This window comes from Bombus vosnesenskii, unplaced genomic scaffold (assembly GCF_011952255.1).
Source record: "Bombus vosnesenskii isolate JDL3184/JDL3185 unplaced genomic scaffold, Bvos_JDL3184-5_v1.1 scf7180000016261, whole genome shotgun sequence".
Taxonomy (NCBI): Eukaryota; Metazoa; Arthropoda; class Insecta; order Hymenoptera; family Apidae; genus Bombus; species Bombus vosnesenskii.
This window is the reverse complement of record NW_022884330.1, coordinates 683,493-711,426: the sequence shown is the minus strand read 5'-3', so window position 1 is coordinate 711,426 and position 27,934 is coordinate 683,493. Positions and strand designations below refer to the sequence as shown.

At 49.3% G+C, this 27,934-nt stretch overlaps 1 protein-coding gene across 7 annotated transcripts in view; it reads left to right on the top strand.

Annotated features, from left to right (window-relative positions):
• Positions 1–27,934, top strand: part of LOC117241663 (mitogen-activated protein kinase-binding protein 1) — a 79,694-nt gene that overhangs the window by 5,881 nt on the left and 45,879 nt on the right. For 5 of the 7 annotated variants that reach the window (XM_033507615.1, XM_033507617.1, XM_033507614.1 and 2 more), the window contains exon 2: positions 23,635–23,786. In XM_033507615.1, coding sequence (XP_033363506.1) covers positions 23,703–23,786 — 84 coding nt within the window. In that variant the 5' untranslated portion in view covers positions 23,635–23,702. Of the gene's footprint in view, positions 1–23,634; positions 23,787–27,934 lie in introns of those variants that run through there. The other 2 variants (XM_033507620.1, XM_033507618.1) reach the window with 1 other exon arrangement.

Genomic DNA, 27,934 nt, shown 5'->3' with positions numbered 1-27,934 from the left:
ACCGCGTCTATTATGCTACAAATATTCGATGCGAGAAATACGCCAGTTTTTCTTCTCGCGATCGTTTCGATTCGATTCGCTCGCCAACGAAAAAAGCCGGGTAAACTCGTTCGTATACAGGTTTTCTCCTATTTAAATTCGAATTCCAAGCGCAGACGTATTTTATGTCGCTTAGTTACCGATCGTCGTTTACGCGTTACAAGAAAAAAGATACGTTGGACGCAACGGGACGGTCGCTACCGCGCGTTCGTCTTTCGAGTGGCACGTCCGTTCGAGCAACGACGATGACGCGTTGGCGATCGTAACAGCCAACGGTCAACGTGTTACGTACGCTGTTCCCTCGTAAAAGCCCCGTAAAATTACGAAGCAGCTGTGTCGTTTCGTTCCGCCAAAAAACGGTGCATCGGAACGCGGTGGTTGGTCGTTTGGCTCGCGCGGGGGGTGAAACTTTGGAAAGGCTGGCTGGAAGCCCACGAGGTTCTTTGCATTCGCGGCGTCTGATGACGGTTCCCGTTGCACGAGCAGCAACGCGCACGAACACGCGCGTTGACCATTTTACCGTACTTTCCGCTCGAGGATAATTCTCGCGCCCGGTTCCCAGGCCATTAAGCTAAATCCACGCTCGTCTCGCGTCTCTCGTCCCTGGAATCGTAACGAACGCTGGCTCGTCGCGAGGAACAGGGCACCTCGCGTTTACCAGGGCATCGGCGGAACGAGAATCCACTCGAAGAAAAAATTTGGGTCGCGGAAGTTGAACGTCGCGAGTATCGTAATCTCCGATTTAAAGCGATTTAAGTTTTCCAGACCGAGCGTATCGAATTTCAGCACGTAAAAACGCTTTCACGCATTGCTTGGTTTACGCGATTCCAATCGTTTCGCACGCGATACGCGACACTCGAGAGGAGAAGCACGCGCATAGGGGGTCGCTTGTGTCTGGAATACCGAGAAATCGTTCCAACCGACGATCCGTCGGGTTTACGAGCTTTTCGGAGTTCGTCGTTTCATCGATACGCGGACAGCGTACGACGACGGACGTCTCGAAGTGGAAATTCGAGAACGCCGATGCATAACTGGGTCGCCGTCGGCGGGCAGGTTGGCTAGAATGCAGTTTTCGATGTAGGCAGTCATTCCGCATTCTGTGCATCTATAAATATACACGTTCCATGGTATTACCCCGTAACAACGGTTTCATCGAACAACCGTCTTGCGTTTCGCCGCGCTGACAAAAAATCCGTCTTGCGAAATTATTTCCAGCGGACGAGACGTTGCGTCGTTTTCAACGCGGCCTTTGTCTCTCGTTCGGAGAACGACGAAGTTTCGGTTTCGTTTGGGAATCGCGCGTGTTCCTTCGATACGTGGTATCTTTGTTGTGTTTTCGTTCGTTAGCGGCGAAGACATTAATTAAGTCGCGATTGACGTTGACGTCGGTAAGGTGACGTACGTCGTCGCCGAGAACTTGCGTTCTTGCGCGTAATCGATTCGATGGGAACGTAAGACCAACGAGAAAACTCGTTTCCTCCGAAGAGTTACTCGAGCGCGGCTAACTTTTCGATCCCACGAGACCTGCCGCGGCCGCGAAGTCCTTGAATTTTCTTCGCGTTGTTAAAACACTCTCGATGGAAGGAGCCAGTAATAGTAGAGCGGTTGAAAGTTGGGAGAACGGTCGGGAAATATCTGACCGCGGTAATTCCGTATCTACTGGCTCGGGGCTAAAGTCGATAGCGAGACTTCTTTCTCCTTCTTCCTTCCTTTCTTTCTGTTCGAATTTCACGGCAGTTCCCACTTCGTACGCGGCTCGTTCCGTTTTAACGAGGAAACGCGTTCGCTGTATCGGCGCGGGTCTATCGGTAGACGCTCGCCTGGAAATTTCTGTACGCGCCCGCTGTTTCGCTTTTTACGCAAATGCGCCGACGTCTCCGCGAGGTTGGTTCGGTTTAAGAATAGCGGACAATCGACTCAAAGATGGAAGACGCAAAGTCCACGCGTTTAACTCGTTTCGTATCTGTAGAGAATTGGATCGCGCGTAGATAAACAGTGATTTCCCGAGACAATTAGTCGATCGATGGCTCAATGTCGCGCGATAACGATAAGTTAACGAGCTGGACGCAACGATGAATCACGCGACGCTTCTTGGTTCGTCAGAGCGGAGAGAAGCACGGTGTTCTCGAGTTGTGCACGCGTGCTAAAATTCCAGTTACTTCGTTTCCATCGAGTATAAACGCGCGTCCGTGTTACCGGCGGAGATAACGCGAGTCGGTGTCTTCAAAGCGGTCCGATCCAACGGCAACAGTTGCCTCTGTTTAAATTTGCCTAGCGATTATCGGCGCCCGTTGTCGATCGTCGAACGCGCGCGCCTTCTTACCTAAACCGTATTGCGGATTTATCAATCGTATCGCGATTCCAGACGATCGCGAAGTAGCCAAAGTACACGCGCGTATCTCGACGCGAGTGTGTACGCGCGTTTCCTCGCGTTAGGAAGAGCGCTCCCTAAGAGAAGCTAACGATCGGAACGTCGGCTAACGTAAGTGAAAGGAGAGCAAACAGAGACGATTCGTCGCTGCTGGCAAATAAATCTCAGCTGTGATATCGACGTGGATTCCGGGACAAAGGAGACCGAATTCTAGGGCAGAAGAAACGGCTGGCTTTCTTCTCGGACGCCAGTCGATCGATCGTCTTTTCTGCAATTAGAAATCCCGTGCTAATCCTTATAGAGCGAACCGCGCGAGCGTGATCGCGTTCGCGTTTCTCGGTGCATTTGTGCAGACGCGCAGCCATATGCGACAATGCGGGAAACCGCGAGCATCCACGCGGCTCTCGCGGTGTTAATGAAAAAACCGAGGAAAAAGACACGAAGACCAGTTAGTTCCTTATATCGAGATCGAGCGACCGCGCGGTCGATTCGCGTCCAACTCTTTTACGAATACTCGCTTTATCGCCGTAAAAGGCGAATCTCTAGCCGGCCATGTTTCAGCCTTTTTCTCCGACTCGTCTTCGTCTTTTGCGTTTATTCGGTCGATCCTCGTTCATAGCGCGAATCTTCGCTCCGTAGCGCGATTCGTTGGCGCGGCCCGCAGACTTACGGAACCGCGGTACGCTCCATCGGTCGCGGATCGTTCCGATTAAACTGCACGCGGTATATTCCGACAACGTAACGATCCTGTGGAGTAACGTTACGTTCGTAGGTAGAACGCGACGAAAGTCGTTTACGTCGATTTCACAGTCGTAAGAAACGTTTTGTTCGCGAGCGAGGCGCTGCAAAGGAATAAAAGAGCGAGGTAAATCTTGGCAAAGCGCGTTTCGCCGAAGAAACAATGAGCGACCGTCAACCGGAAGAAACGGGAAAGCCCGAGAATTCTTTTATTGCGCGATGACTCGTCCATGCGTGAAGCGACATGCAAAAATTTCTGCGCCGATCGTTCGCTCCGCCGCTCTTCCCGTGCATCAACTCGCGGTTTCTTCGCACCACGAACACTCGTCTTCTCGCGAACGAGACTGACGCCAGAGTACTTTTCTCGTTTCAGCGAAATTAATCGTAACATCGAAGCGGAGCAACTCGAAGGATGGTTCCAGACCGGCGGCCGAACGTAGATCGTTACGATTTCTCGCGATATATCGTCGGGAAGCTGCAAAGTCGACGCGGTTAAAATCCGTTGTTCGTTTTCGTTAGAATCGTGCACGCTTCGCCGATAGGTCTTCGTTGGCGAAATTATTTCATTTCTCCGTGAAAGTTTTCGTCGTTCCTTTTTCCTCGACGTCCTTGCTATTTGTTCGTTCGTCTCGTCTCCGCTCCGCGCGACAGCAGCACCGAAATCGCTCGAGTAGTCGTCGAGACGATAAATCCGCTGCGTCCTTGTTTGTTCCTCGTTTTTGCGCCAATAAATCGCTCTTCGTCGTACGCACTGTGCACAGCGGACAGCGCGAGTATTTCGATTTTGAGTTACGATTTGATCCTTTCCCCGGTGGAATCGAACTCCACCTCCGACGCTTCGAAATACTCGTACGCAGTCTTTTCTCTTTGCTTTGCCAGCGACGAACGAATCGCTCCCCTCTACTGGCAGCTTTTCTAGCGGCGTGCACATTCCGCTGACTCGCGGATCGTCCCATCGGCATCGTCGACGGGCGAGCGAAACGGCCAGACGATTTTTCACGCAGCTCGTACGTTTTCCGCGGGACGTTTAAAGCTTGGGGTGCATTATTTTTAATCCGGCGACTGGCAGAAAGCGGCGTATAGCGCGTCGCCGAGAAGCGTCGCGCGAAGAAACAGCAGGTTGCGTTCGATATTTCGCGAAACTCGGTGATCCGCGACGGCCGCGAGGAGAAGCTATCGGTTCGTCGAGGTGAATAACCGTGAACACACGCGTGCTCGTCGTAAAACGTTCGCCGCTGCGTCGCAGCGTGCCGGCCGTAAAAACGCAGCGGGTTGACGCGTAACGTTAACGCGCGTTTCTCCGTGCGACCTGCAACGAAAGGGAAGGGAGACGAAACGCGACGAGAGGCACAGGACGAGGAAAACAGAAAACGGGGAATCGCGGAATCGTGAAACGACCCGCGTTGCAGCAGCGCTTCCAGGTTCACCGTGCGTGCGCCGCATAGGTGTGTACACACGCTCCCGTATAAACAGGCCGCGTATTTTTAGCGTGGGTCCGTGTCAGATTTCTCGACACTCGCGATACGCTGTAAACTGGATGGCTCGAGCGTACGCTCGCCAGGGGGATGGATGGATGGATGGATGGATGGTTGGCTGGTTGGTTGGTGATGTGGTTGCCATGCCTACGTCTCCCTCGACCCTCGTTTCTTCTCTCTCGATCCATTCACCCTTTCTATTCGCCCGTCTGTCCGTCGATACCGTCCGTCCACGTCGTTCGATATCCGGTCACCTCTTCGCTTCCTCCGCGCGCGCTCTTATCGTCATTTATGGTTTCTCGGTTATGCTGAGTCGGCGAACCCGACGATCTTGTCAAAGTCGAGTCGACCTCCCTCCTCCTCGAGCCGCTCGATGGGATTCAGCGTTTAAGACGCCAGCGAGCCGAAACGGTGACACGACCGCCTCGCTTTGTACCGTCGCTCGAAACGCTGAATTTTTTACGTTTAGCGATTCGTCCTCCGGGGACCAACAAGCGAAACCTTTCGCGTTTCCTACTCTCGCTGCTAAACGCCTCGTTCGCTGTACGACACGTGACACTACTACACAGTCGCTCCAACACGGTGCGAGACGTGGCGTCGCGAGACCTCGGCCTGTCGTTGTTTCGTCTAAAGTCTAAAGTTACGCGTCAGCGTCCAGAAAACGGAAACTTTAGTCGGCCGATACGTTTCGTTTGGGCAGTCGGCCCATAAAAATCGTGTTTCACGCGCCGCAGAACTTACTTAGCGAGGGGTCGCGCGATCACGCGCGTCGAAAGAATACGAAAGCTTTTTAACGGTTTTCGACCTATCGAGCGCGACGTATCGACGGACGACGAGGAACGCTCGACACGCACGTCTCGATTTTCTCCGTACTCTTCGGCGACGCGTCCTGGCTGAGCAATGCTGGCCCTAACGCACACTTTTTACGCGCGTCCAGCAACAACCGCGCGACGACGTACGCAGCGCAGGAAAACGTAAATCGGGGCGAAACGATCGACACGAAAGAGGACGTCCGAAATATCCGCGCTTCCATCGATAGGTCGTACGTTTCTCGATAAATGCGCGCATTTTACGGATACGAGCATCTTCGTACGTATCTTCGCGCGAGAGACGAGTACCTCGTTACTCTGGCAGCGGTAAATGTTATTGGTCAGATTTTTGCGGAATGGTTAGTTTCGAACCGCGTAAACCGTCCCGTCGACTCGTTTATACGTTCAAAGTCTGGCGTAATCCCGCTCCTTGCTCCCCACTGTTTGTAGATTTATTCCGTAAGACGCGGGTTCGCGTGGACTCTGATCGAAAATAGCTGGCATCGCGCGTCGAGGAAAAACTCGCGCTCGTTTCCACTCTGTTTTTCTTTCGTTTCGATAATTGGAACGTTATCGAGCGCGACTAATCGCTGTTTCGTCGCGTATGCGCGTGTCTCGTTCCGACACCTTCGTCCTGAATGCACGCGAGCCACGTTTCCACGAGCGATTTCGCTCCGATATTTCTTTGTCGTTGCGATAACTCTTTGTTGTTCGTAATAGGAAAGACGCACGGTCGCAGCGAGATCGTCCGCTGAGATACACGCGTGCATTTACGTTTACGCGGAAACGATCGTCGATCAAGGATTTCCGAACCATTTCCAACGTTTCTACGTTTGCGTTGCACGTTCGATGGTTGGAGGCACGCGATTTACGCGACCAACGTTAATTAACGCAGATGCAGGCGATAAAGCTGTACGTCGTAACTTAGACGTTGGACGAAACGTCGATGGAATCGAAAACAGAGATGGAAATTCGTAAACAAATTTGGTCGGTTTAACCGGGGAACACAGACGGCCCAGGTTGCTGTGCTATTTCGAGGAAACAGCAACGGGTTGATGGCGTGTAAAAAAAAAAAGGGTGACGTTAATTAAAGGCTCGACGTAAATCACGGCGAACGTTTAAACGTCTTTCTCCCTTTACGCCTTTCGTCGTTTCGACGCTGCGTTTTCGGTTCCGATGCAAGCCAGGACACCTTTTCGAGGCGACCAGGACCTTCGTTTGCGTACGAACGAATACGACCCGCTTATCGATTAACGGACGAACGAATAACAAACGTATAATCTTGTATGGATGTCGGCATTCGTTCGAGCGAGAATCTCGGACAAAGCGGCATTTTCGAATCTGTCAGCGACGCGATACCGAGCGGCAATATCGCATAACGTTGAAGGAATTTTGTATCTCGCGAGCGAAACAAAGGATTGCATTCTATATTTGGCGAGATTTGCACAACGAACCAGACGCTTCGAATCGTCGAGATCCGAGCGTGACCGGTCTTGGGCACAACGGAATCGTCTTCGGTCGCTGGAAACGGGTCAGCTAATTCCACTACTATGCACTATTTATGTACTATGTAGTTGTATCTTACCGTCGTACTGTTTTCTTCTGTCTCGCGAGAAAGAACGAAAGGACGTACGAAGAGGAGAGAGGCGGCTGGAAAATAGACGAAGAACCTGTCGAAGCGAAAAGATCGTATCGGAAATAAAATGGAAAGAAAAGGAGAAGCGGCCGAGATTGGATGGTTGGGTCAGGACGTTGGAGACAACGTGTGCGTACGGGCACGTGTAGCGAGCAAACGGTGTTATTTAACGCTGCAGCTATTTCCAGGTGCGTACGTCGCCGGTGTCGAGTGCTACTCACCGCCACGAACTACGACGGCACTCGTGCCAGCCTTTATACCGCTTAATCTCCTTTCACCCAGCCCGTCGAAACGAGTCATTTTTAGTGGCACTCCTTTTACTGCCATTTTCGACGTCCGTTTAGCGCGGTCACGCAGAATTTTCAGTTTAATCCCGGTGCTGCATCTAGAGCGAAACCGGTTCACGACGCGCCGATAGTCAAACGTTTCGCAATATCAAAGGATGCGAGCGAGGTTTTGCTTTTCCCCTGGCGACCTCGGCCTCGCCGTAACGCAAACTCCCGGCACGCGTATCGTGATCGTCGACCGTTGGCGCTGTCGCGGAGTTTAGTAGCATTTACCGTGAAACGAAGGATACGCGAGCAGAGTCGACGCAGACCAGCTCGAGACGGTTCTCGGGATTTACCTTCGTCGAATCCTCTACCGTGTTACGCTAGACGCGGTAGTAGCAGCAGCGTGGTCGCTCGATCGTGGCGTAACTGCCGCGTCGGAGATTCCATTAGAAGCTAAAAACTTCGTTTGCAAGGAACGGGGCGCTAACTCGACGCGCGAGACGAGCAAAACGAAGAAACGAAGGGCAAAAAAGGGAACACGGCCAAGATCGTAATCTCGCGCGGCAAGAAATCGCGAGCGAGTTAATGGCAGTGGGAACACGACAGTGGCCGTTAAACGGCGCGTGCAATCTCTTCGGGCGAATCGTTGCTTGTTTTCTTAGCGTTCGGCTTACCGTAAGCGACGTTGTCGGAAAGAAAAAATAAATCCCGACGAGATCGCGCGATTCGATAAAAACCGTCTCATCATCGTGTAACGCGCCATCCTTCCTCTATAATTCTTCGTGAACTTGGCTCGGCCGTTTAGTCGCGTAATTCGCTCGGATACCTAGTTCTCTTCGCCGCTTTTTTAATAGCCGATTCTCCGGTCGTCGATCCATCCACCACCGGAGTTTCCGTTTCATTCACGTTTCTCACGCACGCTCGAACCAGTACACGCACGAGCGAACGAAAAAGGAACGTAACGAGATAATTCAGCGTATCGTCGATCTCCGGTTACCTAACAGGACGAACACTTGCAGCAAAGTTGCGGATCGAACGTCGATCGGTCGTACGATACGCCGCCCGTTACATCGCGCAGATCGCTACCAGCGAGACGCGTCGTTGTATTTACAAATTGCCGGCCAACGATCGCGTCGAACTTTCCTTAGCCGCGGCACGAAACGTGACCGAACGTTACGCGATAATTGCGCGACGTTCGTTCGGCCTGAAACCGGTATATCCGTTCTTTATCTAAAGTAGAGCGAACGTTTACGTCGATAAGTCCGCTCTTTTGTTCCATTTCGAGCCGCGCGTGTTCCTTCTGGTCGTTTCTTGCCGCAGGTAAAAGGATAGAGAGCGTCGTGTAGAATGGCTCCGACGCGTAGAGAAAGACGAAACGACCGCGATCGGAAGAAAAAGTCACGTTTTTTCGTCCCGTGGAAGATTTTGCAACGCCAACGCGACGCGGTAGGCTCGCGTCCGATACGCCAAGAGGAAACAGCACAACGAAACCATTCTCTGGACGAGCAAGGTCGACCGAATACGCGCGTTTCATCGTATACGTTTCTTCGCGATTCCCTGAAAGGCTTGCCGCGCGCGATATCTCGATAAAACTTTGATAACTCGTCCCGCGGTCTCCTGCCGTGCAACTCGATAGCAGATTTCTATATCCGCAAGTTTCTCCTACCTCGCGGCTCGTCCGTTAAAATCCGAAGCTTTATCAACGTTGAGATTCCGCTTTAGGCCAGTCCTGACCTGCTTCTCTAACGGATTAATCCAACGCCGCTTGGATTTTAAACCGCGTGTGTGGCTTACGACTATATACGTTTGGCTGGATAACCTTTGCGTTCTCGCTGGTCTGTCACGCGAATTACAGCTGCATCAACTCGTATTCACGACGTACGAACGACCTCGTAAACTGCTCGGAAGTTGGGCCGCGACAAGACGGTGTTCCCGATGACGTTTAACCGCTAGAGGCGCGAACGATTCATCGATGTGGTCACTCCTTTCTCGCTCGTTTTCGAGTCATCGATTCCGAAAATCTCGATCGTCGAGCGATTAATACGAATTCGGATTCGTAATCGGTGGTACGCGAGAGATTTCGTCCGTCGCGAGTCCTTCCTTCCGAGAAGCTTGCCGTCAGTTTTCAAGAATGCGCCGCTGCTCTAAGTATTTCTTGCAAGGTGAACAGGAAATCCGAATCCGCGACACGTTACGCGCGTCGTCCTCGATACACCGGGTTCCTCGCGGATTCGCGTCTTCTCGCCAACGATTGTCCCGTCGTCTCGAAGTTTTCTCCTTCGACCAGTTAAGTGGTGCGTGCCCGCGAGGCAATCGAAAAAGCTCATTTCGCGATAATAATTTTTCTTTGTAACTAACTGCAGGGAGAATTCTTTTGTACGCGTGGTGGACACGTATTACGAGAGAGTACCGTAAATGCCGGAGTTGGAAAAGAAAACGGAAATTACGATATTAGATAACAAGTGGTATTAGATAGTTGGGAAAGGAGAAAGAGAAAATCGTAAGATGATATTTACGACTGGCGTTTAACACTTTGACTGTCACGCCAAAATTACATGTTTCGCTCGGCACGCCACGGGAGTATTTTTATCATTCAAAGCGTATAATTTTTTCTTTTTATTTGGAAGTAGTTTACAATCGATTCTCATTGAGAATTACAAGTAAATTTATCGAGAATTTTCGATCTCAATAGCCGAAATAACGGTATAGGAACGCTAAATTTACGCTTGGGATTTATATTAGAATGGTTATATATTTATTTGATAAACGATTTCAAAGATATTCATCGATACACACTTGCACGCGTCTCGGCACTTTCTTCCATAGCCGACTGTTAACCGACCGAACAATTTACGTTCGTTCGTTTTCGAGACACCGCGCACACGCACACTTCCACACACTGACCTGGTCTAGCACATAAAATTATACATATCTCAATAAAATTATTCTGGCGTGGTACTATACCGTGAATAATAAATGATCATCGTATGTTTGATGCTAGCTGAATCTAATGTTTAAATCTACAGGGTAATGTCTTTTTAGCCTGCGGATCTGATCCGTCGTGTCAAGTAATCGAGTAACTGGTGGTTTTGGTGGTTGTTAATTCTTATGTCGTATCTACTGCTGAATTTGAATATTTTTTCTTTAACTGTAGGTATCTTGAGGTCGCGATTTATCGTTTCGTTGGTAACATACCAAAGTGCATCTATTAAGGATCTTAGAGTTTTCGATTAGAATCGTTGAAGAATTTCTATGTTGGAATTGCTCGCGGTTCCCCATAGTTGGATCCCGTAGGTCCAAGCAGGTTTTAATATGGCTTTATGTAGCATCATTTTACTCTGCGCGCTCATGTTGGAACGTCTGCCAATGAGCAAAATGATAATAAATCGACGATGTAAGACGACATTTTTCTCCAATGGACCGTTTATTTTATTGATGGTCACGGGTGACCACCGTGGCGCCTTGGTAGCAGTTGATAGCGACATATTATAACAAGGCGTCGTTTATTTCAACAAACCATACGCATTCGGTATTTTGTCGCAAGCAAAACGTGCATAATATATTGCTGTAACGTGTAGAAGATATTAGCGAACGGTATTTGCTCGTTCTATATATAACACTAAGGTATGTGCACACTTCTAACTTCAATTATACAGGGTGGTTGGTAACAGGTGGTACAAGCGGAAAGGGGGTGATTCTACGCGAAAAAAGAAGTCGAAAATATGGAATAAAAATTTGTCGTTCGAGGCTTTGTTTGCGAGAAAATCGACTTTGAATTTTCGGTCGGTACGCGTGCACTTTATCGCGTCTCGTTGTAACGGATCTCACTGTAGATCGTTGTCTCGATTGACGTTATTTTAAAAATTTAAAAAATTTTTTAAATTTTCAAATTTTCAAATTTTTAAATTTTCAAATTTTTAAATTTTTAAATTTTTAAATTTTTAAATTTTTAAATTTTTAAATTTTTAAATTTTCAAATTTTTATTCCATATTTTCGACTTCTTCTTTCGCGTAGAATCACCCCCTTTACGCTTGTACCACCAGTTACCAACCACCCTGTATAACAGCAAGGTATGTGCACACTTTTAACTTCAATTATATGATTATAAAGCGGCATTCACGATTATTTTCTAAGCTGTGTTTATAATAATATTCGTAGATTGTTCCTCAAAGGTAGCTGCAAGATTTGTTCTCATTTCTTTTTTTTTTGTCGATGTTCTAATAAAAATATTTAATTGCTCAATGGAGCACTTTTTGTTTCAAAGTATCTTCTATTTATCGGTTATATTCGAAATTCCCTAATTGTTAATTTTCATAAAATTTTTGCAATTGCAAGAAGTTCAAGCGCTCCGGTCACCAATGACCAAACGTGGCAGTCAAAGTTTGGATAAACGAGAAAGGAGAAAAAGAATATCGCAAGATGACTGACGTTTAACGATTGCGGATCGTGTTGCAAGTCGATAGTTTGAACGAAGCTAAACATTTAGAGAAGAAGTCGGTTGATAGTACGAAACTGCTTATCAGTTGTTAACATTACAACCTACAAAGACAATTGGTTGGATGATAGTCGGGTTTAAAGAGAGTAGAATTTCTAGGAAGACGAGTAACGATGTAAAAATCGAATTTGCGTAAGATATTAAACGAGTCTGTCAGCCGATCGATAGCCTTACATTTAAGAGATAGATGATAGATTCGTTATACCGGGACGATGTTCGGGAGTCGATAATTATATTTGCAAGGGAATCGCGTTTTCGTGTCGACCGCGCGAAGGTCTATCGAATTAATCGAAAAACCGATGTTATCGTTCGACGTGTCTCGTTGGAACGAACGTCTGGCAAGGTTCGTGCGTCTCGTTTCTCTCGAGATGAATTTTCTAAAACGATGCCCCGAGCTACAGATCGGTATCGACGATTCTATCTGTTCGTGCTTATCTCACTATCTTTAAGATCGATTAAGATTATCGCGATTCCTTATCTCGCGACTCGTGACTCATTGCATCCCTTATCTAAATTTCGTAACGACCTGTTGTTTTGCATGGGATTTGTCATCCCCGGATTTGTCATCCCTGGATTTGTCATCCCCGGATTTGTTTGACGAGAGCGAGTCATACGGAATAGGAGGATCGATATCTGGGCATTTTATGCGCGTCGCGTTAACGAGACCTTTTAAAACGCCCATTAAAAACGTATTTCTACGCGCGCATTGACGATAAGGTTGAACGAAAGACGAGGAGGAGGCCGTTAAGTAAAGGTCGCGCGTGAAGTTAATAGGCGAGAAAACGTAAAGTTTAAAGATCGGACTGTCGCCTGTAAACGTTGTTCCGGTGCGGTTTAATTAAAAAAAGAAAATACGATCGATCCGCGAACGACCTCGCTTCGGAGACAACGTAACGGATGGCGTAAGGAGATGGGACGGTTGAAAGGCCGAGCCGGGGTGGCGGAAAGAGGAGAGAGAAGGGTACGAGGAAGCGAGGAAAAGGCAGGAAGGAAAGATGGAAGGGTCGGAGAAAACTGGTCGATAATTCGTTGGTTTATATTCCTCCGCAGTGGCTGGTCGCGTCCGCTCGTGAAAAATTTATTTGTCTGCTCAGGCTCGTAACATTTTTACAGCAGGGCCAAATAATTCGTCTCGCGTTTAAATAATATATCGCGATTCCAGCTTCGCCCTTTCGTTGCTGCGCGCGTATCTTTTCGCAGACGGCAACCCCCAGACATCGTAAAGTGCCAATTTTCTTATGGTTTTCCCCAGACGATCGAGTACTCCCGGAGATCATTTTTTTATGAACGAATATACGCGCGTACATCTTCTCCTGGATATTCAACTTGTATTACGAACTATTTACTTATCTATTTATTTGTTAGTTTCACGGGAAAAGAGAAATTCTTTTAGAGACGAATAAAAGATAGAACGTAAGGGAAAGATGGTAAAAATAGAAAAAGAAGTAACAGTAGCAACTTGGAAAAGGAAGCCAAGGTATGAAATTATGAGTCAGAATAGAAAAGTTATGAAAATCTGCTTTTAAAGAGAATCCGTGGATGTTCCGTAAGTTGACTAAATGTATCAGCTTGCGATGGGCGGACTTGGCGAAATTTATCGCCCTATTAAAACAGCTGTGATAGCCATAAGCCGTTTGCTTATGTTGCTCGGCGTTTAACAGCAAGTAATTTCGCATTCTTCTCGAGGGCACGATTTATGGGGACTAAATGCACGATCGACGTGCAAGTTACGAAAGCTTTGAGAATTTTATGTACCAACGCGATGTCGCGCGTGATTCGTCTATGCAGTATGATATCCTAATAATATCGTCGTAAGCGCGGGAATTAAACCTAACTACGATATCTACCGTGGTTGCCACTATTAGAAATTCCTGCCGAATATCCTCGACGTCTGTAACGAGAGATTTACAGAAATAGGACCAGCTAATATCACCATAATTATCTTATTCGTTGTCTGCCGAAAATTTATCGCACCTCGTCCCTTCCTCTTATTATCCTTCGTCCTTCGTGCGAATAGAAATTAGGCGATTCTCGCGTCGCGTATCGATAGGATCGTTGGAACGTTTGTTCAGGCCGTGCCGCCCTCTAATTTACTTATCGTCGTCAGCAACGAGGCAGAGCGCTATCGCGTTTAACTCGTTAGCCGAGAACTGAAAAGAAGCGCGCTGGTTCGGTGCAACGGGGCAACGTCAACATTTTACCGAGTTGCTTCAACTCCGTCGGCTTTATCGTAATCTTTGCTCAGCAAACACTTCTCGGCGAGATACGAAAGATCGCGTCTCCGCTCGATGAAAAGGAAGACCGAGTTTGGTCGGCAAGCACAGTTTTTTTGAAAGCTGTCTTTAGACGGACTCGCGCGATTCACCGGCACTGACTCGGAGATCCGACCCAGGTTCCCCCTACTCTGTTTGGTTTTCCATCAACGGGAAGTTTGAACGCGCCTCGTGAAAATTAACTCTTTCTCCCCCTATATATATATATATATGTTGGCGTTTCCGACTGGTTTATTTGAACGGTAGAATTTTAAGCGGTTCCCAAGCAGATGGTAAAATTCCAATTTCTCGTTCGGTCAAAGCGTGGCAGAGGTTCGACGCTGACCTCGTTCGAGACGAAGCGATCGTGGAAATTCGGCCGATCGGGAATATCCGTGGCGTGTGTGTAATCGTAGTTTGGATCAGAAGCAGCGTAGGAACAGCTACGTGGACGCGCTGCGCTGAAGCGTTAAGCATTTCTACGTGACTTTTGTTCCAGATGGAAGCACGTTTTCTTGTATTCTCTTGTTTCTCTCCTTATTAGGTCTTAGAGGTTGTGCCTTATCTTTCCAACTACGTTATTGCAGCCGTGTACGTCCTTGATTCTTTAACGACACGCGTCATTATTATTAGTCAGAATTATCGATATCGCGATGAAAAATATCTTGGTGGAATCTGCTCGCGGAACGGTCGCCGAGCGATTCGTCGAACGTCGTTGAAACGCCAGGCTAGTCGAGAAAAAAAAGAAAAAAGGAAGGCAGAAAATATAGCAAACACCCTGGAAGAGGAATCGAAAGGAAGGTGATCGTTTCGGAACGAAGCAAAAGCCGTCTATCATTTTCCTATTAATCAGAGCGTTAACCGATTGTACGCGCCAAGGTAAAGGAAGTATGCTAATGAGCGCGAATCGTTGAAAAGCATATTTTCACTGAAAGCTACGTTACATTCTAGGAATATACATACGTATGTACTTACACGTACATGCACGTACGTACTGGTGTAATTGATGCAGACCATAGAAATTAATCGTTTCTTTAAAAGACGGCGCGCAGAGGAGATTGCTACGGTAATGCGTCTTCAATTAGAAATTTAATTTACTTTTTAATCTAATTTAATTTATTCGAAAAAACGGGGAAATCCGTTTAACGCTGAGAATATACGAAAACATAAGCAGACAAATAGCCTCGCGGAAATGTTTTAAAACGCGATACGAGATAATACAAAAAAAAAAAAAAAAAACGCTAAGAAGATCCAACAGTCGAGATCGCGATTTTTCCATGCGTAAAGTACAACTTTTTAGGTCAAAGACCTAAATCCTTGGATAGCAGAGGACCAAAGAAAAAAGTCTCTACCTCATTGTCATTGCTTACTTCGCCTATCCTATTTATTATATCGATGTGGTCGAAACTGAAAAGGAGAGTGTTTCGTAAAAGAGTTTCGATGATCTGTAAAAAAAAGAAAAAAAAAACGGTGAAATACGGAATACAAAAATTCACGGGATTCGAGAGCTTAGTGCAGTTCAAGTAACTATTTAAAACTTCGTATGAAAATTTGATGAAATTTTATAATCCTGGCCTTTTACATTTAACGGTCGCCCAATCGTGTAAGTTAATTATCGTAGAAATCGATGTGTTGGAGTTGACCGCGATGCTTGACCAAACGAGATTGCCAACGATTAATCGTCGATTATCGTCGTATTTATCAAGCTTTAGCCGAACAACGTACAACGAAGCAATTGGTTCTTAAAATATCCGAGCGAGATCAAATCGATATAGATCGTCGTAATAGCGAGCAATAAAGCCGATCGAAAGGTCGTTGCGTCTCGAGGATAGGACGCAGAGAGCGTAGTCTGGAGTGACGGCTGCCTGCGAATGCCTACTCGTCGCTCGCATAATGATCGAAACGCGACCTCTCGATCGTCGAGCTGTTCGCTCGTATCTCTGGCGCACTCGTCGATGCAACCGCGGTGCGAACCGCTTAGCGTACGGATCGCCGTTTTGTTGAAGATTCCTCCTCCGTGTAAACGTATTCGCTGTTTCTCGACCGTCGTCGTCCTCCGTGACTCAACCGGTCGAGTCTGTCACGGTACGCGGAACGATAACAGAGAGCTCGGTCGAGGTCGCAGCAGCCGCGCGATGAAATCGCGCGTAGGATTCTATCGGTGGACGGTCCGTACTCGTCGAAGCTGTTCGCTACTTTTCACCTCGCGGTTATTTTAACCGCGAGATGGTCGAGACGAAGAGGTAGGCGCAGAGTGGCACAGCGGATGGTTGGCTCGCGGGTCACGTTCCTCGTCTCGTCCCGCCTCTGACAATGCGGCCGCTCGGCGCAACACCGACCGGTCATCGTCGAGGCAGCGACGAGCGGGTGCGCTTGGTCGGCTAACCGGATAGCTTGTGCTACCGTCGCTACCGCCACCGCTTCGCTCGTCGTGCATCCTGCGGGACCTTGGCAGTGACAAACTGTGCGACCGTCGTACGCATCTACGTCTCGTTTTTCCGAAGCTCGAGCCATCGCGCCCGCCACTCTCCCGCGATTCTTTGTTCCGCGTTCACTCGCATTCACTCGCGTCCGCGCGCGCTCCTCTCGTCGCACGGGTCAACGAACCGGCCGAGCAAAACCGTGCGTGTTTGCTCGCAGATAATGGTATCGATCATCGTCGACGGTAGCGGAACGCGCGATTACCTTCGCACCTTTGCTGCCGCGTTATCGCCGCGTTTATTCTTCGAACGATACCACCGAGGCGTCCAAGTATACTCGATGTATCTCGAACGTTCGGAATCTTTTTGAAAGACCACGACGACGACGACGTAAGTAGGTAGATCCGTTTTGACGATTCTCTTCCGATTAGCTTACTTCTATTTCTCGAGGTACAAATTACGCGGCTGCGTAGGAACGCTGGAATTTTCACTAGCGAATAAACGCACGGACGTCGTACAAATTAGAGCAGAGTAGAGTGGCGGATCAAAGGCCCGAGTTAACCGAGTAGTTTAGCCACTGGACTGGCAATCGGTCTCCCCTATGAGACCTTGGCAGTGACAGTCAGCCATGCGAATGGCTACCTTTTTGTAGCACGGTGGTTTCTTCGCCAATGCCGCGTTCGCTAATTTGTTACGTATTACGCGGCGGACCTTTAAACAAACCCAGTTTCCGAATCGACGGCAAAAACGTTACTCCAACGCGTAAAATTGGTAGCAAAGAAAGAAAAAGAAGAAAGACGACCATGGAAGCGTGGAAAATGTCGCGTTAGGCGATTAGTCCGCGGGAGCAAAGAACGCAGTGAAACGCAGAAAAGGGAGAGGACGTTGGATATCGCACGTGCGCGATCACGCGTGTATTTAATATTTATCGCCGGTGACAATGCGTGACAGAAAGATACATCGACTTGGCCGGATAAACGGACAGTCGAGAAATACCTCGAATCTTTTTCTCGTGCCAGTTTTTCGCCAATTTCGATCCTCTTCTTCGCTTCGAGCGGAAAACCGCGTGGCCCGCCGGGCCGTCTGACCGAAAATAAAACGTCGCGAAACGACTTCTCGTCGACGAACGGAATCGTCCGGGTGTTCCGTAGTTCAGCCCAAGCGCAAAACCGCTATCGTTTTCCCCTAAATGTTCTTCGTTGCGAAACGCGTAGCCCGTAAAAGGTCGCTGGAAACGGCTTATCGATTATGGAATCGGCCCAGGATACGATGCTTGATCGATGGGAAACATTATCCAATTAATTATACGATGGATCAACGGGCAACAAATTAATTCAACGCGCGACGTAATTTATTTCGCATTGTCCCGTAATTGGTGGGTTGAATGAAAGTGAAAGCTTTCCGTGAATCGCTGCTCGGCGAAAAGGGAATGCAGATTATTCTCGGATCCTTCGCCTTATTCGTCACGTTGCCGATAGATTCGGCCTCGGACACGGATCTAAATATTCCGAATAACAACCATCGGCGACGCTGATCGTACGACCATCGAATGTTACGTTACGCGCGTTCCTCTACGTGTTTCTCGTGGGAAATAGAAGAGCGAGCGGTCGTTTCTCGGGCAATGGCTGGCTCGCGTTTCGGGCAAATGTCGTGGAACGAAGTGGAATCGGGCGAGTAGACGCGCCGCTCGGCCGTTCAAGAGCACCGACGATTAAAGTTTAACCAAACGTGGGTGTTCACTGGGTTGCAGTCGCGTCGTAAATTGCCACGACGGATTACCAGCTCGTAAAATTTCCAGTTCAAGGCCGGACGAAGGATGCTCGCTCGACGCAACGTGGTAGCGAGATCGAATCACGATTTTCTCACGAATCGCGCTAAACCAGCGCGCGTCTTCGGTGTCGTACGACGTTTTTCTCTTTCTCTGTTCTCCATCGACGCGCGACTTCCTCTATGGGAAAAGCATACTCGCGTAAAAGTACACGGAAACGGTTGTCGCGAACGAGCAAGAGCCCTACTTGGACTGTCCGCTCCGTCGTACGTGACACGAGCTCGTAAAGTGACTCGAACAGGTTGTCGACGGATTAAAACGTTTCTTATCTTATTGTCAGGTACAACGAACGAAAGATAGACGGCACGTTATCTCAGACGTGCCAGCGGTGATAGCGCGTCGCTCGATATCTCGGAATTGTTATGTAAAGCACGTTTTTCGTGCTTCTGTCGGCAGGGCGCAGGCGAGACGCGCTCGATTTCAGCGCGATATCTTCAACGCGCGTAATAAAACGCGGTTAAATCGTTGAAAAGTCGTTGGATTCCGTTTCGTCCGGATTCTTTGGCGGCGCGGCTAAGTCGATTTCCGATTCGTTTACCCGTGTTTCGTTTACTCTTTTCTCCTGGTGCTTCGCGAAGTCTTTTCGAGCCAACGCCGAAAAGATACACCGCGATCGAACGACGGTGGACCTACCTTCCGGCTGTGACCTATTTCCCCTAAACTCTTCATTTCCTCGAATTTTTCCCCCGGACGAAAGATAGACCGGTAAATGGGCTGCCTATTCCGATTGTCCCTTTCCTTCTCTCGAGTTCGAAAAGCAACTGGAAACTTCTCGAAGAGATCTGGAAGCCGACCTCCACGGCAAACACTTCGATTATATCGAGAGTCGCGTAGGTTGGGTAATTTTCCTAGTCATCGACGACTCGACTCGATACCACGCACGTACGCGAGACGACCTGGCATTCCGTAATTCATCGTACCTTCCCTGGCTCTAGGTCATTACGATTCCCACGCTTGCATCGCGACGTTCGACCGTACGTACGTACCGCTGACAGCAGAAGAGCTGGATAGTGAGTTTAGTGAGTTTGCGACGTTGCACGAAATCCACGATGCGATGGTAAATCGTGCTCGACCGAGATTCACGCTTCGTTTCTCTACGGTTTATCCGCTCGAAAACCATCCAGAGAGATATCGTAAATCGAACCGAAACGAGAGGGAGGTCGCTCGAAATACGACGTTACTGCCGCACGATACCAAAGTGGTTGGACGCGTGACATCGAAAACGATCCGCGGGGGAGACACGGACGTCGGTTTGAACGGTAGACGAGACTCGGAGACGAGCCAGGTTCGTTCTACTCGAATTGACCGCGTTTAGACGATGTTTCGTCGCTCACGCAACCGATAAGAAGAAGACCCGCGCGCGGGCGAATTAGGTTAGCTGCTTCCGGTTCCGGAGAACGGTGAAAGCCTCCACGAGCGATCTCCCGCACCCATGCACCGCAGCATTCGCAGCAGTTCCTCTGCCGCCAGTACCTCGGCGTTCTTCGAAACTCGTTCCGTGAAAATACGCTCGTCGCCGGGACGCGGAAGATCGGAGCCGAGACGAAGCTGGCTCGTCGTCGATCGTTAACCATTCAGCGGGAGCGAAGGCGACGAGATACCACGGTTACCGCACGCTGCCCCTTCGTCGTCTCGTTCGTGTGCCGTCTTTCTTACGTAAATGCACGCAAGAAATACTCCGTGCGCTCGCCGCGTTACCTCTATATTTAGCTAAAGTTATGTCACGTTATCGTACGCGCGACGAGTAACTTTCTTTTTCGATAAAACTCATTCAAAGTGCGTGCTCGCGTCGGCTATTTTTGCACCCGTGGAATCTCGCGCGGCTTCTGCTTATCCGCAGCGAGAATCTTTTAAAGCAGATCCCTTTGAATACGCGCGTAGGGGCTTGGAAATAGGCGGACGGACCTCGGCCGGTTGCGCGAAATATCTGGCCGAGGGTGAAGAACGTTTCGAGCGACGAAACTTTTCTCCCTCGGGTCGCAGCTTTTCTCCGCGAACACGATTTTTCCGGTTTTACGTCTCCATCGAAGCAACTTCTCGTCGGCGTTCCCGTTTCTCGAAAGAGTCTCCTCTTGTTCCCGAGGAGCGATGCTCCAGCGACGAAATCTTTCCCCAAGTTGCTGTTTGTTGGACATACCTTTTCACGAACACGCAGCAACCGGAGGTGACGAAAAGAACGGAGCCTCGAAGAGCGTGGAGTACTTCGATCTACCGACGACGCGTACGACGTCCTCTTCGGGAAAAGCCACTCGAAGCAATCTCGCGACGCTATGAATGGGATTAACGGGCCGGAAAAATGTATCTCGTGTTGCCTACGTTCGTTTCTTCGCGTACAATGGCGAACATCATCGTACGCAACGTTTAACGCGAAATTAATGCGTGCAGCGGTTAATTACCATTTGACGTTCCGATATCTTTACATGGCATCGCGTTTCGAGTTTCGCTCGCGATTCGATTTACATCTCGATGCAACGGAAATCGGCAAGCGATTGCCAGACAATTTCGCCGGATCGAGAGTTCGATTCCGCGTAAGACGAATGTTTCTTCGTCGTTGGTCGTGTAACGGTGCTGGTTCGAAAGGCTTCGCAAAGCGGTCGACCGACTAGCCGTAGCGCTAATGGAAACTTGCCAAAACCCGTGCTAATGCGGGACCGATTGGCGAATTAGGCCGACGAACATTGTCTTTGGTAATTAAAATCGCCGCAATACTACGCTCTTCTCGTCCTACGTTTCGAAGAGGTCGACGATCAAGTCGAGTCGCGGTACAAATTTTTACCGCTTTATTTCGCGCAAAACGAGAAAAATCGTTAATCTCCTCCGTGAAAAAGAAAAATCTCTTCGATCCGCGACGACGTCGTTGGATTTGCTTGGTCCTATGCCGGTGGAGGAACGCGATTTCTCGCCGGTGAAAACGCAAACGAAACGTAACCACTTTCCTGAGATATCTACGGTTCCGGATCGTGAAGTAATCTTACCAGTTGTGCGTCTGCCGCGTTAACTAAGCGTCGTGGGACTCGTAACGAGGAGTCGCGCGGACTCCTTCATTGCGAAATAATCTCTGGGCTCGTGGAACCGGGGCGCGTCCGTTTCTCGTTTCGAATCTGTTGGTCGTTCCACGCTGTTGCGCGCGTCTGTTCGCCACGGTCGCCTACTATTTTACATAATTCGCCACGTACGAACGGCTAGAAACGGGTTTCCCCGATCTTTTTCGTTATCGATGATAGCGCGTAATCGATAGAAGAAGGCGGATGGATGACGGTGAAACGGAAGTGGCATCGTCCTTCTCGCGCGCTAAACGTTATGCGTGCCGCTACCGTCGAAATTAATAGACCGCCATTACTTGAGCTAGTGAATCGAGTAAGTATTAGGTTCGTTCGTATCTAGTACAAGAGCCTGTCTTGCGAACGAAAAGAATAGATACTCGGGTGATGCACCATTTACCACGTGGAACGCATTTCAATGACGGCGGATTTCGATGACGTTAGAAGACGAGGGTCGCGTCGGTGCTTCCTCGTTAGCTGCTCCACCCTGAATTCGTGGACAACAAGGGCAACCGGAAGCCATCCGTTTACGTTATTGCTTATGATTGGAACGTTCGCATTTTAAGAGGCAATAAGAAACGAAGCGTGAAACGTTTCAGCGACTCGCCGTATCTTCCCTATTACGTTCTAGTTTCGTAACGCGCGTTTCGTGCTGCTTTGCAGCATACGGGGCGTGCAATTTGTATACCGTGAGACGAGCGCGTGTCTCGTATATCCTCGCGCGGGTCGCGATAGAAACCGCCCAGTCTCCTCTCGGCTTTTCGCTCGTCCGGCAAACGGAGATTTTTTGACTCGCTGCCAAACGTACGAATAAAATAGCGGGTTCGTAACTCGTTATCTCTGGGATATACAGCCGCGCCAAGTCTTACCCTTGGACCGTGGACTCGCGAGAAAGAGAGAGAGAGAAAAAAAGATCGTGCGATGGGGCATCGAGGGGAAAAAGGGAACACAGCTGGGACGATCGAATGGGGAAAAATCGGCGATTCTTGGAGGAAGCGGTGGTTTCGTGGAGTGTGCGCGCGAGTAACGGAGTGGAGAGTTTGACGGGGCGTGACTTTCATCGAACCGACGATACCCGATCCCGGCGAAATACCGCAGGCTCCTCGTCTCCTCGATTTTCGAATATTTGGCCGCGGGCCAAGTCCTTCTCATCGGTCGAGCAGCATCCCCAGTCACGACATCGGATACGTATTAATGGACAAACCTCATCAGCGGTCTGTTAAAGACGCGTTTAACGATGCCCGGACCCGACATCGGCTCCCGTCTTCTCGCAGCCTGCCTTTGCAGCTCATAAATCCTTGCGACAACGAAGCCGGCTACGCGTACCTCGGGACACCGCCGGTAATTGCCTCGGTACGAGCCGACACGTTATCACGCGCTTTTTATTACCTTCTTCTACTCTTTCCATCTCGTATTTCGGCCATCGTACGTCTCCCGTCTTATATTCGCTCCGCCAACCTTCTTTTCACTGATTCGTCCAGTTCTACTTAATTTTTTCCGATCGCGTTACCGCGCGTTCAAACGAAATTTAAGCGACCCGCTTTGCGAATCCACGCGAACGGACGATTCGCGTTCGGAGAATTCTCGGTCGGTCGGTGATCGCCGGGTACACCTGGCGACGCTGCTCCGAGAAAAGGCGGATTAGTATCGCGCTTTATCGATTTCGTGTCACGATAAACTGCTTTCTGTCGTCGGTGGAAGCCATACTCGCGTGCCTTCTGCCAATCTCTGTACGCTGGAACGTTCCTTGCGGTTCACGGTCGACGCTATCGCGCCGGAAAAATCGATCGATCGGATCGACGGGTCTGGAGATCGGAAAGCCGTGTCGTCGTCGTCGTCGTAGACGAACGTCGGAGAGCCGTGCGTGGCGAGGCGATCGCCGACTCGGCGGAGGCGTTACCGAGGGAAATGGAGAGAGGCGAGGTCGATATTCGAGGAATCCCTCCGACGAGCTAGCTCCTTATACCTGCTCGTGCATTATCTTCCGTTAACTGCGGCGCATACCGTTATCCATTCCTCGCGTTTGCAACCACCAGCTGTACCGGTCGAGCTGGAATTCGCGTAGGTCTCGATCTGCCACGATCGAGAGACGCGAGCGCGCGTCGTCCACCTTTACTCTTACTTTCGCCCAACGACCGGCCGTTTATCGCCGATCGACTAGCAGATGGTGACACCGATTTTTCACGCAACGCAAATTCCTATCTTTGCATCGGCGTTTGGCAATCTTCCATCGCGTGTCTCTCTCTCTTGCTTGCAGAACATGGAATGAGAGAATCGAGCTTCCTTCAGGGATGAACTCCTGACGAGAGAGCAACGCCTGCCACCATGATGGAACCACCAGTTACGAGCAAGGTCCTGCGGGCTCCTAACCTGAAGAGAGGTCAGGAAAACGTCAGGATTCAGGACAGGGTGAGTAGAAGGAAAATTCGTTCGTCCCACTCGTCGTGGGGTTGGCAACTAAATGATCGCGGATTTTGTCGTTAGGCGTGGTATTGACAAAAACCGCGATCGCTTAGTTGCCAACCCAATAGAATACGCGCATGTTGCGAACAACTTCCGGCGTTCGTCAGAGTTAGCGCGAGCTAGCTTTTACTCTCTTGTCGCCTACTTTGACTTGCATCAGATCGTCCGAAAAGTGTCTTTCGTTTACAGACGCGTCTTTTACAACGATGCATCTTTGTACAAACGTGAAACCTAATCTGTCGAACGTTGTGATCTGTATTTTGATAGAACAAAATGGATCGTACGTAATTCGATGAAACGGAAAATGTGCGTCCATTATTTCCTTATGAAACGAAAGAAACTTTTCGGACGACCTACTAACATCTTCTCCAGGTAACACTGCAAAGACGATCGCCTTTTCTCTGTTCGTTTCTGCGCGAATCTACTAGCAAGCTACTCGCAACGCATTTACGAAAACGCTGCTCCGTAATCGCACGATCTGGAAAATTAGAACCGCGTTGCGTTAAAGAGGAAAGCGTGCTTTGATTAATCGGCGTATCTAACGCCTGTACAGAGCAGTAAGCGGTTAAACGAGCGATGGCTCAGTCGATGTCACCGGTTTTTGCCGCGCTTCGCACGTTCGCGCAGCTTAACAAGCTTCCCCCTGCTTCGATCGTCCGTCGGTAGCGTTAGTCGGATTTCGCGTGGCATATTTAGAAATTTGGGAAAAATTCGCCACCCTTGCAGCGCGGATTTTTATCGGAAATTCGAAAGTGCAAAAATCCATGGAACGCGTATGTCGTTCTATTTTCTACGAACGTTGTCCCGATAGCGATGCAACGCTATTTCGAACGTAAAGTTCGAGCAGCCGTCGTTCAACGTTTCATCCGTCGAGATGGAAAACGCGAACGATTGGCGCGACGAACTTGCCGCGACGAACTTGCCGCGATAGAAGCGGCTTCCACACAAAGCGGCGTGACGTACGACTGACACCGGCCAAGACAATAGTCGCAGTCCAACCGTGTGGATTTCTCGATACGCGCCGGATGCGCGTTATTATTATGCATCCCTGTCCATGCAGCAGCCCCGGATTGACGTCACCGCGATTCTCCATTTTTCGAGAGCTCGCCTCGCCTCGTCTCGGAGCCGCGGCTGCGGCCACGCCGCGCCGGTGTGTCAAGTATGCGCGAACGTGGGCGACGCGCTGCCGTGCACAACGCGCGTTGCACTTGCAGCTCGCATTCCGTGGCCGGTCGTTCCTCGAGGCCTCGGAGTCTTCCGCGACGAGTCGCCGCTCTCTGCGGAAAATCTCAGCGCTCGTTTCCATGCCACTTTCCCTCTCGAACGAGTGGATCGGATTACACGACTCTCGAGACGCGACGCGACGCGACGCGTGCGCCTGCACACGCTGCCTTCGTTACATCAACCGTCGCGCAACACTCTGTTATTTTGTTGTCTCGCCACCGAGCGTCGCGTTATCGCGATCAACGTGGATGTCTTCGTCTTGCGGCTGTAGCATCGTACGAATCGAACAGAGGCTATCGGTAGTCCTCTATCGACGTGTCGAACGACAAACGGTACGACCCTGTTCGGGAAGAAAAATCTTTGGCAATGGAATTGAAAGCTCGAGGCGTCTCGAAACGGCGTGAGTCGCTGGCTCGGCGCTCGTTCGAACAAGTGGTCGTCGATAACCGGATAATCTTCTTTACCCTGTGAACCGTGCTTCGAAGCGATTACGACGATAGGCGCCTCCTGTCACTAGAGTCGCGTACTAGAAGATGTACGAACGTTCGATCGACGTTCGCGTCGTGGTCGAAACGACCGAACTTTTAAACCATTTTCACGTTTGTTCTTAACTTTGGAAGTTAAACTTACTGCTGTAGAGAGAGAGCGATCGATGGTTCGAAGAAAAAACGTGTCCGTTCGTTCGCTCGGCTGTTTAACGCGATCTTTCGACGTTTGCTCTGCGACTCAGCGAAACCGATCGTCGACGTTTCCAGATCGGAGAATGTTTAGATTATCGACGCTCGGTTCGCCGCGAACGCCGATGACTGACGCGGTTTCCACGTTTCATCGCCCACGTTTCTTTCACTTCGCCCGCTTTGTCCCTTTTTCCGACCAGTCGAACTTTCGCCGATCGCGCAGATTGCGTTTGCGATTTTTCCGGGAAAAGGGACGCGCAGATTTCTCTTTGAAATTTCAACTTCGAAACTTTGCTCGCGAACGAAAAACGTCGTACGCCCGCGCGAGCTCCGAAATCGCGATTGTATGTAAACGAACGCGTGGGTGGGCGGCGGAGAATCGGTTCTACGCTCTGCCCTCGCCAGTTTTTCGCAGCGACAGCGCTGCTTCGTCGCTGCCGCCTGTCCCAGCGATCGAGCTTAAAATTTTAATTGTTCGCGTTTGGCAAAGACCTTCGAAATCTTCAATCGGTTTTCTCCGACGATTTTGCAAATATCGCGATTTCGTCGTTGCCATTGACTTCCAAATGATCGCGGTCCAGAAGTGCGAATCTGGTCTTGAATTCGGAACTCGTTTCCGTCTGACCAAGACCTCGACAAATTCGTCGGGGATGCAGTCGCGAAACAGGTGTATGCCGTTCGCAGCTGGTGCGGATCGTTGACCTAGTCGACACACTTTACCCGGCGAACCGCTTGCTTTTACTTTTTCTTCGAAGGACCAATGTCGTGCGTTTCGTCATTCGTAAATCCGTGTGCCCCTCCACTAATCGCCAACAACTCGGTCCACGGTTGTACCACGCGACGTAAACTTCCAAAATTTCCGATCCGGCGAATTCCGTTGAAAGTTACGTCAACTTTGGCGTCGAAGAAATTTCAAACGTAATTCCCCATCGATTCTTCTCCCTCTTCTTCTCTCGAAACACCGATCAGACAGGTGTGACAGGTGGAAAGTCACATGCCCGTGGCTGGATGCGATTTCCTGTTTCGTCTAACGGTGCGACACAACGCCGGTTCTTCCTCTGCGTTCTCAGCGACCGATCTTTTCATTTACACGCCGACTTTGAATCGATCGATCCGATATCTCTGAATTTCCAAGGAATTTTCTCCGTTTCCTCTCGCTCTTTCGACTTTCGTCGACGATGCGCCAGCTAAAAGAATACAGGAATTAATATACGAGGTGAAGATGAAACGCGCGTTCTGCGACCTGGGTGTCTAACGCTTTGACCGCCACGTTGGTCGTATATGACCCACCACCGTTTCTCCTGCGACGCCACGGTGGCCATTGTCGATGACTCCAACTTCTTACAATTGTAAAAATTGAACGAAAAATCGACAGTCAGGGAATTTTGAATGTAACCGATAAATAGAAGATACTTTGAAGTAAAAATTGCCCCATTGAGCAATTAAACATTTTTACTAGAAAATCGACAAAAAAAAAAAAAAACGAGGACAAATCTTGCACTGTGTTAACACTAGAATTACCACACCAGTCAAATCGACTGGGTTTACAATTTATTTTAAAATTCCTACTTCGTGTTATATTTTGCATCTAAGGGTGCACTGTGTTAAAACAGTGTGGCTTCCTGAGCGAAACATGTGGTCTCGTGTCAACGACCTGGGAAAACCTTTTACACTTTATTACATCGGATGTTAATGTCCAATAAGGGACACACCTTTGTCTGCCATCACAGCCCTTTCGCCACCATTTTCATCCTCTCGCGTGTCACGGGCTTTTATCACTCGCCTGTAGTCGGCTTTTAATAAAATTGCTTCTTATCGCGCGACCAGCTCCTCCTCCTTTCTTTGCTTTTTACCTACGGACTTTACTTTTCGGACGTTACCCGAACGCTTATAATTCTCGATTCCAAGCAAAAGCGAATTCGTGTACTACGCGAATGGTTAAAAGTGGCACGGTCGAACTTGCACGAACCGGGACAAAGCGAACTGGAACATTTCCGAGCGAGAAATGCGACCAAGCGATCTTCTTTAATTGTACCGTTTCAGGTTTTTGCTCTTAGCGTTTAGCAAACAAAACAGTTTACGGCAACCTGGGTTCTTCGTCAACGTCCGGCTTTTTATTACGAAGCGCGTAAAAGGAAGAAACGTGGTCGACTGCGCAAGAATCCCGGCGAACTGCCATTACGTTCTTTTTTT